This window comes from Falco rusticolus, chromosome 5 (assembly GCF_015220075.1).
Source record: "Falco rusticolus isolate bFalRus1 chromosome 5, bFalRus1.pri, whole genome shotgun sequence".
Classification (NCBI taxonomy): Eukaryota; Metazoa; Chordata; class Aves; order Falconiformes; family Falconidae; genus Falco; species Falco rusticolus.
Window position 1 is genome coordinate 91,917,591 of NC_051191.1, and position 14,066 is coordinate 91,931,656.

The 14,066-nt window shown below is 42.3% G+C and overlaps 1 protein-coding gene across 1 annotated transcript in view; it reads right to left on the reverse strand.

The window, feature by feature from the left end:
* CLCN1 (chloride voltage-gated channel 1) overlaps nt 1-14,066 on the reverse strand; it is a 69,388-nt gene that overhangs the window by 13,917 nt on the left and 41,405 nt on the right. The window contains exons 11-13 of the mRNA XM_037387806.1: nt 10,168-10,293; nt 4,816-4,900; nt 1,740-1,841 (exon numbers count right to left, since the gene is read on the reverse strand). Coding sequence (XP_037243703.1) covers nt 1,740-1,841; nt 4,816-4,900; nt 10,168-10,293 — 313 coding nt within the window. The remainder of the gene's footprint in view (nt 1-1,739; nt 1,842-4,815; nt 4,901-10,167; nt 10,294-14,066) is intronic.

Consider the following 14,066-nt stretch of genomic DNA (forward strand, 5'->3'; position numbering starts at 1 on the left):
ACCTCACATTCTTGTAGCACTGTTACTTCAGGACTATGGATGCCATTTCCGTGAAAGCTCTCTGCCACATCTGTATCCACTGCTTTGGAGTTCTGCTACTGGCAATTCAACACCCTGCTCCACTCACAGAGAGCTCAACTGTCAGCAAAACCATTTTCCCCATGAGAATTATGTGATGGGAGGGATGGAGGGGGATGCACAAAGTGCACAGACTCGAATACATGGGGGTAGGATGCATATTTACAGTGATGCATTGACCTATTGTCACAAGCCAGCACCTCCTCCATTTGTCCTTACCACGCCAGTCTTGCTTCTTCACTCCCATGCAATGTATCCTGTCTTAGTATATTGAAACGTAGGGTGGGGTTTTTCATACATTTCTGCAGGCATCCCCCATTGCGTTAATTCTTATGAGAAAAACTGCTTTTCTTTCCACTGAATTGCTGACTGTCACAATTTTGGGGAAGATGTCCTAGGTGGGCAGTGGGTCTAGGCATGCTGGACCAGCAAAGCGCAGGAGGCTGAAGCCACCTGTGCTTTCCTCCTGCTGTGTCCAGCGCTGGGACAGGTTTCTGGGTACACTGTGACACTTCAGGGGCACTAAGACACCACCAGTCTCAGCTGCCTCCATGTGCTGGACTAATCCCATCAGGTCTCCCCTGAGAAATCTGTGGGTTTCCTACAGGAGGTTCTGCCTGAGGTGCTGTGGTATTCAGGAAGTCAAAATATAACCTTTAATTTCTTTCAGTCTAAGGACCAACAAAATTCTGAGAAATCAGTCAAAAGTTTGAAGTAAATTCCCGCTTTTCAGGCTTTGCTCCACATCTCCATTAACTTTGTCTGATGGCTCTCTGGTGCTTGTGGCTAACACTATGTAATGAAGACAGACAATTTTTCTTCCACATAATAAATTAACTTAGTTTGAACTTCTTTGTTAAAAAGAAGTGGTTTTCTTCTGCTCAGATCTGCAACTTGCCAAGAAATGCAGGCCCTCTGCACCACTCAGAAACCCTACAAAATCCACAGAGCATCTGTGAAGAGACTGGAGATGTTTACAGTTACTCACCTTTTCTTCTTCAGGTTATAACTTGTATTACAGACAGGAAAAAACTATCTTCAAGTGCTCAGTAAAAACTTTATTGCTAAGGTTTTTATTTGGGTTTGCATTTCTTTTCCATGCTGCCATTCACACCCTTTTGCTACTATCAGTTTCAGCTTTTGGTCCGTAAGCATGCAGTAAGTGCAATACTGCAGCACATTCTTTATGTTTTTGCCTACATTTTGATTTAAAAAGAATTAGATTTTAAAGTTAGATTTCAGTTGTATTTAATTTTCTTAAAATATAAAGGGCATTGAATTTTTTACAGATTCTAAAAAAAACCCCACAGAAGCAGCATGATCTTACGAAGCGTGATCATTGATTTTTTGATTAAAAACATTTTCTGTCCAATCAATCGTTTCCCTTGTCCTCTTCACGAACGTTACATAGTCTCCCTTCTAAATCAAGAAGCTATTTGAAACTTTGGGCTTATCAAGAAGAAAATCCAGTGCAGAGCAAATTCTCTTGATGTCTGCAGATCTCTTACTCTCACATAACTTCAGTTTCTTGTATTTTCACTACCTTACATTCTACTATTTCCACTATTATCTAGTATAATCCAGAAAGCATTTGTTACTATGCAATACCAGTAGGGTACAAAAACCTGGTCCCTAAAGAAAGTATCTTCAAAGGCACCCACTATTTGGTGAGAAACTGGTTGAGTGCTGCATGGCGCCGGATGCACAGGACCACCTGGCGATTGAGATAAACAAAAAACGCTCCAAGGAATCCAGAACATATCCTGAAGAGGAGAGAAAGAAATAAAATCATACCAAACAACAGATAACACACAAACCATCAACCAGGAAAATGAGTTTAAGTGTTCTGCTCCTCCAGCTGTTCAGGGACCTTTCTGCCTCCCCCAGCGGTTTGCCCCCTGCTCGCCCGGCGATGCTAACTCTGACCAAAGGGGAGGGATTAATTTGGGCCTCTCTGCCATGCACACTGCCACTCTACCACTGACATTTGCTCTTGCTTAGAGGGGGAAATCTCATCTATAAAGATCTATAAAATAATCTATAAAAAGGGACGCTCAGACCTTGGCGGGGCTGGCGAGGAGCAGCTGGGCGAAGACCAGCACTGTCAGAACAAAATTATACATCTACATCAAATATTAAAAGTAATAGCAACTCTTGTGCCTAAAGCAAGGTATGTCATCTCTATGATCCTAATTACTTAGATCTACGTTCCTGATCTTAATAAAGTAAAAAAAAAAAAAAAAGGTATAGTTGTCTAAGGACTGGCCTTGACCCTTATGCTCTGTAGCTTAATGAGACCTGGATAAATAGGGTGAAGTAAAAAAAGGTGAAGTAAATAAAAAAAAGTAAAACAAAGAGTGCATTTAGAATTGGTAAAGGGAAGTATTATTTTGGGAAGTATTATTTTATGTGGCAAACAATTAACCCACAGAATTCTGAAGATAAACAGATAACATTTTCATTCTATTAGTTTTTAAAATTAATGGAATTTTCCTTTATTATAAGTTATGCAGACTTCAGCCAAATCACATTCAAAGATTAATTTAGCTTACTTAAAAAGTTGTATGTTGAAAACATCCTGCTTGATCATTTAAAAATTGCATAAAAACAAGTTTAAACTAAATACAAAGCTGTTCACAAACATGTCCAGTGAGTTTCTTTTAAATATTGGAAGCTGGCACTGTTTAGCGCTACTGTTAGACCAGTCCCTTCAGCAATATAAGCCTAAGGGATGCACACTGAACTGAATTTCTTTAGTAATACTTTATATTAAAAACCAGATCCCTCCATTCCTGGCTATCAGTTTGTCAATAAAGTGCTCCTCCTGTATGTATTTTGCAAATTACCAACATCTGCTGACCCAGAACAGGATCTACCTGTCGATAGAGCTTGGGCTGGCTCAGGTTTTTTGTCTTATCTGAAAGCAAAGGAATATGTTGGATAGAAAGAGTGTTCAACTTTGAGACTTAATGTTTAGAGAAATTGGAGGATTCCAAGCTGGCATCAGGACTTTATCCAAGACTTTTTTTTTTTTTTTTTTTTTTTTTTTTTTTTAAGTACCACGTTGGATACCCAGGCATTTGAAAGCGTTTCACAGCTGCCATATACTCCTTTCCTAGCCCGTGTGTAGTACTGAAAAATACAGCTCTGCCAACTCTGTTCAAAACATGATGACAAGAAGTTGTGCATTCCATCAGCTGTAAATCATAAGGATTACCTTTTTCATTGCCAATCTAAGCAATTCGATTGCCCCAAGTGCAGCATGCAAGTCTATTTAAGACGACCAAACTGGATACATATTACTAGCAAAAGCTCCTGTATATTCATAGATTTTCAACACATATGATGTCTTAAAAAAATCCCACTTGAGTTCATATTCAAGGAAATGAATATGAGGGCAGCCTACTAAAAGGAGCTGGAAATGTATTTCTGGTCTTGGATCCTGGTCTAGCAACAGCATATGCTCACGAAGCCAGCACAGGTATTTGTTCCTGCAGTGTACTCCCTTCAGCACTGCTCCGCAGGGAGTGCCCTGGAGCCTCTCTCAAGCTCAAACCCAAACATTCTCCTCACAGCAATTCCAAATCCAGTTTTTCTCTAGTATTTCCCAACTGTATTCTCATTTTCCTTAAGTTCATTCTTTCATTTCCCAAAACTTTCTCCACAAATGAAATCAGCTCAGCTATCTCCACAAATAAAACCAACACTCAATAAATCGTTGTTCTCACTGAATCCAGTTATGGTTCAGTTACCCTTGCCACCATGTTGAGTGTGACAGCCTCTCTTGAAAAGGATAACCATTCTGACCTTGTAAAACGGAAATTTCCTGGTTAATTTTGCCCCACTTTTGTCAGGTGAAAAGGCCACACTTGTTGGGTCAGTTCATTAGGGGATGCCACCAAAATGGTTAAAGGGCCATTCAGTAAATCTATATCCAGAACCTAGACCAAGGCAGACTTTTTTTTTTTCCTCCCCAGAACTTAATTTCTGAAAAAGATATATGAAAAGGAAATAACAAATGGCTTGATAATACCTGCATTTCCTTCCTTACCCATTGGGCTACCCGGGCATCATTTCTAAAGGAGGAATCCCAACAAGCAGAGCCCTTTGTAGAAGAAGAGACTCGAAATCTTATGGGATACTCTAGGTTTGCATGTTTTAATCGGTCCTGCAGCGTTGGGTCACCTCCGCAGAGAGTGACAAGCTTACAAGATTTTCAGCTCTACATTTATAGTCTCTACAAAGCATTACCTAATCTATTGGTTTCAAACAAGTCTTTTATTAGTCATTATCTTGACAGTCGGTTTCACAAGTTGTTCTATATCTTGACCACTTCGCTATTTTATTTCTTTCAAGGATGATCACTTCAGGTTCTGCACGTCCCAGTTCTGAGTAATCACAAAGGACAATCTCCACCATCTCAGCCTCCTAGAGGTCAGGGTCTTCTGTTCTTAGAAACTTCTTTGAACTGTCAGGTACAGTCTTACTAATATTAAACTTTCATTGTCTAGCATCTATTTACCGACCGCGCTTGCAGTCCTGGTCTGGGGCTATACAGGGGACAAAAGCTGAGGTGTTCAGCCTACAGTAGCACTGATCTGGCATTTTCCTCCAACACTCTTATTTGTGACAACCAGAACGTCTAAAAGAGATGTATGTAACAGTTTTGCAGAAGACTCCCTTACAGAGCTCACATGATAACCACAAGGGCCAGGAGCCAGGATCCCAGGGACTTACCCTATTACAGCGAACGCCGGCAGCTCCTGCAGATCAAAGGGGAAATCCATGCGGAAGTTCGTTCTGAACAGGGCAGTGATGGTAACTGCCAGAGAAGAAAGAGGTGGAGGAGGAAGAGAATAATGAGGTGAGAAGTTAAATGCCATAAAGGCTAGGGTCAAGGGAACTAGTTTATACAAGCTCCTGGGTGGTTTAATGACATTATATGCAATATTTCAGATTGGCAGATGCTCTGATTTTAGTAGTGCCTATTACTGAGCACTTGTGACACCAGCAATCTAGGTGGTATAGGTTTGTTTCCAGAGGATGTATGTATTTTTTTAGCTACAATTCCAGATTTTTAAAGGGGTTTCTTTTCTTTTAACATCCATTCTTTAGAAAATAAAACCTTCCCACTACAGTCATTGACAACTGTCTAAGCAGGCAGTGCTTATATATCTGGAGAAGCTGTCACACACAGCTGTGATTTCTTTCTAGAAACAAAACTCACATCCTCCCTGAATTTGTACCTGCAAATTTTTTGTCTGGTACCAGAAGAAGGAAAGTTTTAGAAATCAAGAGACAGAAAAGATCAGCTCAGCCCCATCTTCTCCTGCTCGCCTCTCCTGGTAGCACTGCACAGCTGAAATGACTCAGACACTGAAACCTGCCCTGCTTTTACCTGGAGGTACCTAATTGTGTGGGAACAGTAAATACCTGTATGCCAACAGGTGAAGTGCCAATGAGCTATCTAATGCAGAGTGGAAACAGCTGAATGAGGATGGATATAAATCCCAATTTGCCCTAGATGAATGAATCATTTGCACAATGAGGAAAGGAAAGCAGCAGTGAAAATCTAGCATTAGATGATAATTACAGAGGCATGAATTAATTGTTAATTGGTCAGGCAGCAGGACTATGTTTAGAGCAATGATGTACCCTGATGCCTGTGGGGCATGGTACTAGCCAAAACAGGAAGACCTAACTCCCTACTGCTTTGCCCCATTCCTTCCCTCCTGGCTGCACTGCTCTCCCCTCCCATCGGGGTCAGGCCCACTCCAGCACATGCCAAAGCCTTTACTGCCTTCTTCCACCCCATTAAAACCTACCAGAAAATGTGTCTGCTCTCTCCAGGATCAGTCCTCTGCCAGGGAAGTGAGCTGACTAGAGGGGCCCAGCAGACAGAGGTAGTACAAGGGAGGGGTGGGAGAACCATCAGGACAAAAGACGGTGAAAAGCAGGATGTCCTTTTTTGTTAGATCAGCCCGAGGAAAGATCATCTCAGTTTAGTTTTAGGAAAGAGACAGTCCAAGCCACTAAATGACAGGGCATTAAAGAGCATAGTGGGGCTCACTTGCAAAGAGTTTTGCCCCAGGGTGGCAAAGATGACCAAAGAGCAAAGGGAAACACACAGCACTTAGTCTGAGTCTTTCTAGGGTTCCCTCTCTACTCCCGCAAGACAGAGATTTCTACAGAGTCATCCTGCCTATCTTCATCCTCTCTCCTGAGTGACAAAGCCAGCCTGAAACTGAATGGTTAAGCCCTTTGCTCTCCATCGGCTACAAACTCTACTAGTTTAGAGTAGACGTCCAGCTCTTACAAGGTGAAAGATAAAAGAAGCAAAAAGAAATAAGAAAGTCTACTTCATGGGAAAGTCTACCAAAAAAAGCTTTGAACTTTAAAATAATACTAAGCCATATGTAGAAGAGATCAGACAGAGTGGGAAGGCACCGTGTAACACTATGGCAAATACGATGAAGGCTCAGGACACAGTAAACAGAAATCCTGCAGACTGCAGAACCCCAGTCTTGCATAATTAGTGAGCAGGGGCCTGAGCTGTGGCAGCCACCCGAGGGGGCCAGGTGTTACTGGGGAAGTACAGGTAATGGTGTAAAGCCAGCCAATAAGGCCATCAGCATCTAGAAGCCAGCAGAGATTTTATGGGTCTAAGAAAGAAAAGAATTTTGGTGAGATGCTACACAACTTATTTGCATCCGTCTACTCTGATGTGATTGCTTCCCTACCTGCCGCTTCCTGGCTCCAACGGTGCAGCTTGGAGCTAAACAATGACAATAAAAGAGGCGTTAAACAAGCTGTCGACTTAAAAGGCATTAAGATCTGAGGCAGACTAGGAATGAGGTGGATGAGCTATTAATAAAAATAACTCACCACCTCTCATGAGCATCAGGGCTTCCAGGGGCTGGAGGAGGACTGACAGGTAGCAGATGTGTTTAAGAAGGTTATAGCGCAACATGGTGAAATGCAAAGAGAGCATTAGCACCTGGCAAATTGGTAAAATACATATAGATTTTAAAAGCAAGCACAACACTGGAAATACCTATTTTTAACCTCAAAAGTGAGGAAAAAATCCAGAAAGAGAATTCAAATGAATAAAAAATTTGTGATGTGGATTTTTTTTTTTTAACAAAACAGTAAAACCATATTAAAGGGAATCGTATTTATTTAGATTGTTAAGCAGTCCCACGTGAGGCTGTGGAGCCTCATGTAGAGCTCCAGTGGTCAAACAGCAAATGGGAAAATACTACCATGGATCAGAAGCTAAGCCAGAGAGAGAAAAAAAGTGAGTTTATCCTGTCAGCCATGTAACCATACGAGTCATAGTATTTGGTTTAACATCTCCATCAAGGTCCCAGATGACAGGATGGAACTCACTTGTCAGTGACCATACTGAACTGGGGAGGGAGGAAAGGCAGTGGTTTGTCACCTAGAGGGCTTCACTCAGAGTGGCCTCCGCAAACCAGAGGAGCTGACCAGTAGGAACATCATAAATGCAACAAAAAGACAAATATTTAGTCCCGTACCTGGCATGGCAGGTGTGCCTACAGCCTGGGGGCCCAGCGAACAGGAGAAGCTCTGCTCTCATGCCAGTGGGCCCTGTTGGATACAATGCTCAGTACGTGCCCCTGTGGCAATGACAGCTAACCATGTTCTGGGCCACGTCAGCAAAAGTGCAGCCAGCTGGGTGAGAGAGGTGGGTGCTTCCTTCTACAGGGCACTGATGAAGCCGCATCTAGAAAACCCAGTACAAATGAAATGTGACAAAACTGGAGAGGGCCCAGTAGTGAGCCACAACATGGTCCAGTGCATGTGCACCAGGAGAGGCTGCAGGGCCGAGGTCAACTCCATTGGAAATGAGAATGCCCAAGGGCGTTCAAACAGCAGTTCCCCTCCTCACGGGGAAGTTGTAAAGACACAGTGAAAGAGGCAATGGGCTCAACTTCTAGTGAGGGAATTTTGTCTACATATAATGACAAATGCTGCTTTTTGGGAAGGTGGTTGAGCACTGGAACAGGTGCACAGAGAGGCAGTGGAAGTCTGTCCCTGCTGTAAGCAGGAGTTTGGAGTAGAGAGGTCCAGGGCTCTCTTCCAAATTAAATCTTTCTGTGATTCAGAATTTTCTGTGGAAGATGGCAAAATCTGCATGTGATCCTGAATCAGTTTACCCTGGTTTGAATCACACAGGACTGCATAAGAAAGGCAATGTTCTGTGTTGAAGAATGTAAAGTAATACAGTGAGGGAGAGTTGGATCAGTGTGGACAGCTCAAAGAAAATGGTCTTTTCACCTTTTTCCTAACTGTAGCTTCTAGAAATGTGCAAAAGTTGCATAAAAATGGTATCATAATGCACAGTGTTGCATTGCAGTGTTGTAATGCCTTCTAGTAGATACATACAATAGCCACACTTGCAGGAACTCTGATCGTTTCATCTCAAAAATATTCTGGAAGAAGTTGGCAAATACCTGCCTAAGCAGAAAAGTCAGTCCACACATTATGTATGAATTTGCAATAGGTTACTTGTTCCACATGGACATTACAGGTAGATGCACACAGTGCGCATTAAGGCAAGCAGCTTCTTCCAAGCATGCTGCCCTACCTGACACAAAGGCTTTCCCACCAGCTGGTGACAGCAGGGACACCTGCTCACCTACCGAATGCACAGCTCTGGGAGGAGGCAAGACCTTAGAGATCGTGAAGACATCAGAGAGGGGGCCTAAGAAAAACCCTTGCACGAACAAAGGCTGAAAAGGCCAGGCTTGTACCTTTCAGAAGGAAATGAGCAAGAAAAGAGATGAAAGATAAGTTAGAGCAGGCATGATAAAAGATCGTGAAATAATGAATGACTTTGCTAGACAAAAGTTTCTGGTTCCTTAATACAAGGACAAGAAGACTGGCGATATAGACAAAGAAAATTCAGAACTATGAAAAGGAATTATTTTTCATAGACAATTGGATCATGGAACCTTTCAACCCAGACAGTTAATGAAGCTGACTGTAAGGAGCCATTAATATGGGTATTAAAGCTGTCTGGATGGTTTTGAAGAAGGGACAGTAATTAAGACATTTCAGGATTAAGCTAATTTGTAATGATCTGGGAGATCAGCAAGGGAGCTAGAGCAGATAGAATGAAGGATAGGAGATTATCTCTGTCATCTGTCTTTGAATTTCTTATGTTTTTCTCTGGAAGGAACAGAAAGATGTGGTTTTTGTGACAGATCTGACGGTTGAATACCCCTCAATATGAGGCAATGTTTCATAAACAAAGATATAGTCACTTTCTATATTCCAGAGAACATTCAAGCCAAATAATGTTGTAGCACAAAAACCATCTAGCTTTGTGAAGTCAGGAGGGGCTTACGTTATAGCAGTTTTAAGTAAGGGAACTGCCCACATGGAGCTCAGATCAATAAAATAGATGTAGGTGTAAGAATCAAAGATAAAGGCATAAGCAAGAAGCTTACAAAGCAATGGCAGCCTGCTGCATCAGCTGAACTCCGTTCCTGCAGCATCTGAAACACTCTCCTGGACAAGCCTGTCTTGTGCTATTTCTGTCTGCACAAGTGTTGCATTCACACTTTTCAGTCAAGACTTATTTTTTCAGGACCTTCAGTCAGACCTTCCCAATCCTGTAGCCTCCTAATCATTTCATCACCTTAATTTTCTAGACCATTTGGCTTCTAGTCAAGAAATTACCAAAGCAGACCATGGCATTTCCAGCAGACTGCAGCAGCCTACTCTGCAGCATGTACCACATCCACTGTGATGGATACTGCTGTGTTCGCAGCCTCAACATTATGCTGGGTAGGGGCAAAAATCCCACCTCAGGGGCCCTCTTACTTGCCAAGGACTCATATTCAGTTGTTTCCCAGTCATATCCCCAGCACACCTAGGAGTAGGTTGGGTTGTACAACTGATGACATCAGATACTTCCCTTTCTCTTTCCTTCTGTACTGCTGGAAGTCACATGCCATGGCAGAGGTTTCAAACACCCCACAGGGTTGGGGTTTTGAAGAAGATGAAAAAAAATCCACAGAGCAACCTTTGTACAAAACCCAGAAATGGCTCTTAGCTTACCTGCATCCTTGTTCCAGACCGCAAGGACCCGGAAAATGAAGGCACTAAAGGTAGCAGCAAAGAAACCTCTCCAATAATTGCGCACAGCAAAGTAAGTGGAAGTGACCTCAATGCTGAAAAGGACCCCTAGAAAGAGTTGGAAAGGGAGCAAAGTTAAAATCAGAAGTGTGATGTTAGAAGCATGACAGAGGCTTGCTTATAAACAGTATTCTAGAGCAGTGGTCTCACACTTCTTGACTGTGCACCCCTACCCATAAAAGTTTTTTGAGCATGTACCCCCCAACATATGTGTATTTATTTCAAAACTGTATGAAGCACTACTGTACTAATATATTATGTACAATATAAAACATACATGAAAAATGGAAATAAAAAAAGAATGAGATAAAGATGAAATAAACAATTTTTAAAAAGTAACTTGTTTCATTTATTAATGGAACAAAAAATTGTTGTTCTCACTAAAAATATTATTATTTTTCAAAATCTTGTTTTAACAATTTGTGACACAGTGATTCAAAGGTCCAGTTCTATGTTCAGTTTATTTTGATACTTGGTCTTAATGGCTGTCATAGCTGAAAAAGGTATCTCACAAAGACACATAGATCCAAACGCAAGAAATGCATCGCTGGCCATACTGAGTAAATCATGATACTGTTTTTTCAATCTCAACCAGAACTTATGCAAAGATTTTTGTTAAAATCTGGATAGTAAATTTCCATCTTCCCTGATGTCAATCAGTTGTTCCTGCAAACTAATCAGGTGGTGTTGAATTTTTATATCTTTAACACTGAAACTCTTAATCTGAATTTTAAACAGGTTATAAATGTCTGTTTCCAAGTATTTAAAGTGTACACATATGAGGTTTTGTAGGTAACACACTCACATTGTATTTGGCAACAAATCCAGAAAATCTCAGTAAGTTTCTTTTGAGAAGCTGTTACTTTCTCACCCACTGCTACAGCAGCGCTTTCACCTTGAAGGGCTTCATCAAGTATGTTTATTTTTCTGAAAACAACTGCTAGGTAGCATGCTACTGACAGATGCTCGTCATCACAGAAAAGATCAGCAAATTCAGAACACTTGTCTTTTTGTAAAAGAAAAATGCATAACTGGTCTTTCAATTCAACAGCTCTTTCAAAAGCCCACTGCCATGAGATAACCAGCACAGGTCTGCACTGGACAAAGGGTTTTTATGGTCACTCCCCATCTCATTAGGAAGTATTTATTGTAAAGCTTCTACTGTTTCAAGGTCTTTGTTTTTACGAAACCAACCACATCAACGATGTCCTGTAGCACTTGGTGCCCATCTGGCTCCCATTTCTGTGCTGCAATAGCTCGCCTATGGGCAGTGCAGCGAATGACTCCAGGTGCGGGGCTGTGCCTGCAGCCTCACCGTGCAACCCTTTGCTTGTGCCACTCAAAGCAGCTGCTCCACCGGCCATCACGCTTGCACAGCTTTTCCATAAAACATTTAATGAAAGAAGTAATTTACCGCTGAGAATGTAGCTTCTCTGGTAGATCTTTCCTTTAGTGGCTCACAGAATGTAGTTCTTCATGTATTTCACTATCAAAACAGAATCTAGTAAATACCATCAGCCGATCCAGGTTAGAAGCACCTGTACTTTCACTCAGCAGCATAGCAAGCCTCTCACACTTTGTAATTTGTATTCGTGTTTGTTTCTTCAAACCTTTAGTAATGTTTTCTATGCATCTTCCAACAGCATTTACTGACAAAGGAATGCATTTTGGTTTGCCGCTGTATCGCTTTTGGTGTATTACTGCAGCCATTTTTACCATGGCAAGAAGAATGAGCCTTTCCCCAGTGGTATGTGGCTTTTTGTCTTTTGCTATGAGGCAAGAAACCTCAAAGGAGGCTTCTAAACATTTATCATTAAGTTCAGTGAAACTTTTTAAAGTAATGGACCGAGTATTTTCAATAGAATAGCTTGAAAAGTCGCTGAAAAAATTGTAGGGGTTTGTCTCCACGTTCTGGATGCTTAGCTTTTAAGTATCTTGCTAATTCTGATGGCTTCATACCATCATTAGCTAACTTCTCAAAGCACAATATACACTTAGGGTGAGGTTCATCGTTAATGACCTCAGATGTAAATCCATATTTAAAATAGCCTTTGATAATTTTGATTTTTTTTGGCCAACTTCTTGTCAGATCTGATTAGCTGGTCATTGTTCGTACCGCATAACATGGCTGATCAACAGCCTGTATTAGGAGTAGAAGTGTCAGCTCTGTCATTTTCCTGTCATTCTTCTGTACTCACACTATTAGTATTATCTTCAAGCCACGGTCTCTTTGCAGGAACCTTTTTAAGCCACTTGTCCATTTTGTAAGGGCTAGTTTAGTTAACAGTAGATAATACAATCCATAAACCCACTTAAGTGGGCACAGACTGGTTGCAATGCAATTGCAATATGCTGAAAGCCACCAAGTGGGTGAGGGCACCACTGTCAGCCCTCAGTGTTGTGAACAGCTCTGCAGCCAGGACACCTCGTGCACTGGATGTGACAAGTGGCCGTCTGACACACGGACAGAGTGAGGGCACCACTGCCAATATGTACACTAAATATTAGTAAAGCTTAGTGTACGTCTTTTTTTTTTTTTTTTTTTTTAAGATTAAAAAAAAAAAAGAAGTTCCAGCATTTCCTTTCCACATTGCAGTGGACCATCTTGCACACCCCCTGGGGTATGCACGCCACACCCTGGAGACCACTGCTCTAGAGAGCCTTCCCCTCTTGCCTCCAAAGGCTGACAACATGTGGGAAAGGGGCTGTCAGAGATGCTGGGGAGGCTGGTAACACTCAAGGTAAGCTGCCTTGTTCAGAGTAGATGGCAGATCAAAAGTGCAGTGCAGGAAGGGGGAGAGGAGAAAAGGACAAGGCAGGAGAGAATTTTGGTACCTGAGAAAAAGCAAACAGAACAGCCACTTGCCTCCAAGTGGTGTCCCAAAGCAGCAGCCGACCCCCACAGCGCAACCCACAGTCAGGACATCCGTGTAATAATATGGCTGCTACTGGTGAAAGAGACAAAGGGATACAGACAAAGAGAAGAAAGAGGAAAGAAAGCAGAGAGTGAGTAACGGAATTGGCAGGTATGGCCACATGATGTCACCCAGCTCTGTCACCCGTCTGAGTTATAGCTATATTTATCTTGCTTCTCCCTTCTGGATGGCCTCAAAATATTCAAAAGACAAGACCTGGCACAAGACAGGCATACACCTGGCATCACCTCTTTGACACATGTGGAGAGGGCGTCATCTCATCTTTCACTGAAACATGCACATTTCTGTCCCTGTAGAAGAAAAGTCTTGTGGAAAATCCTCCAGAGGGTGGAGGGCACATAAGTATGTTTTGCTCCATCTGTTTTACTTTGGTGGGGAATGTCAGGATGCACACGTGCCAGGAGTGCCTCAGAACTCCCCTGTGAGCCGTGGGCACAGGCGTGCCCAGAGCCAAGTGAGGGCGGGTGCTGAAGGTCCTGTCACCCCGGGGAGGTCAGTGGGTGACAGACCTGCCCGTAAAGCACTGTGCTGTCCTGGCCAAAACAATAAAGGGAAATGGGAGGTATAAAAGGTAGAGAGTCTCTCCTGAGACAGTTCTGGAAGACACAGAGCTGCTGAAAGGGAGAAAATGCTCTGCCACTCTTTCTGCAAGATTTGGCCCTGAAGTGTCTGAGAATGCTGAAAGGTGGGTTGAGAGGTTTTATTTAATTTTATTTTGTCTATATCCTAGGTGGTGTAAAATGCATCAGCGTTAGAAGCCTGTGCATTTGGTACTTTCCACTATTGCGTGTTCCCACAGTAGCCTGTTAGATATCCCATGAGAGTTCCTAGAAAGGGTGGTCCTGTGTTACGGTGGGAATCTGAGTGACCAGGATGAATTCTAAG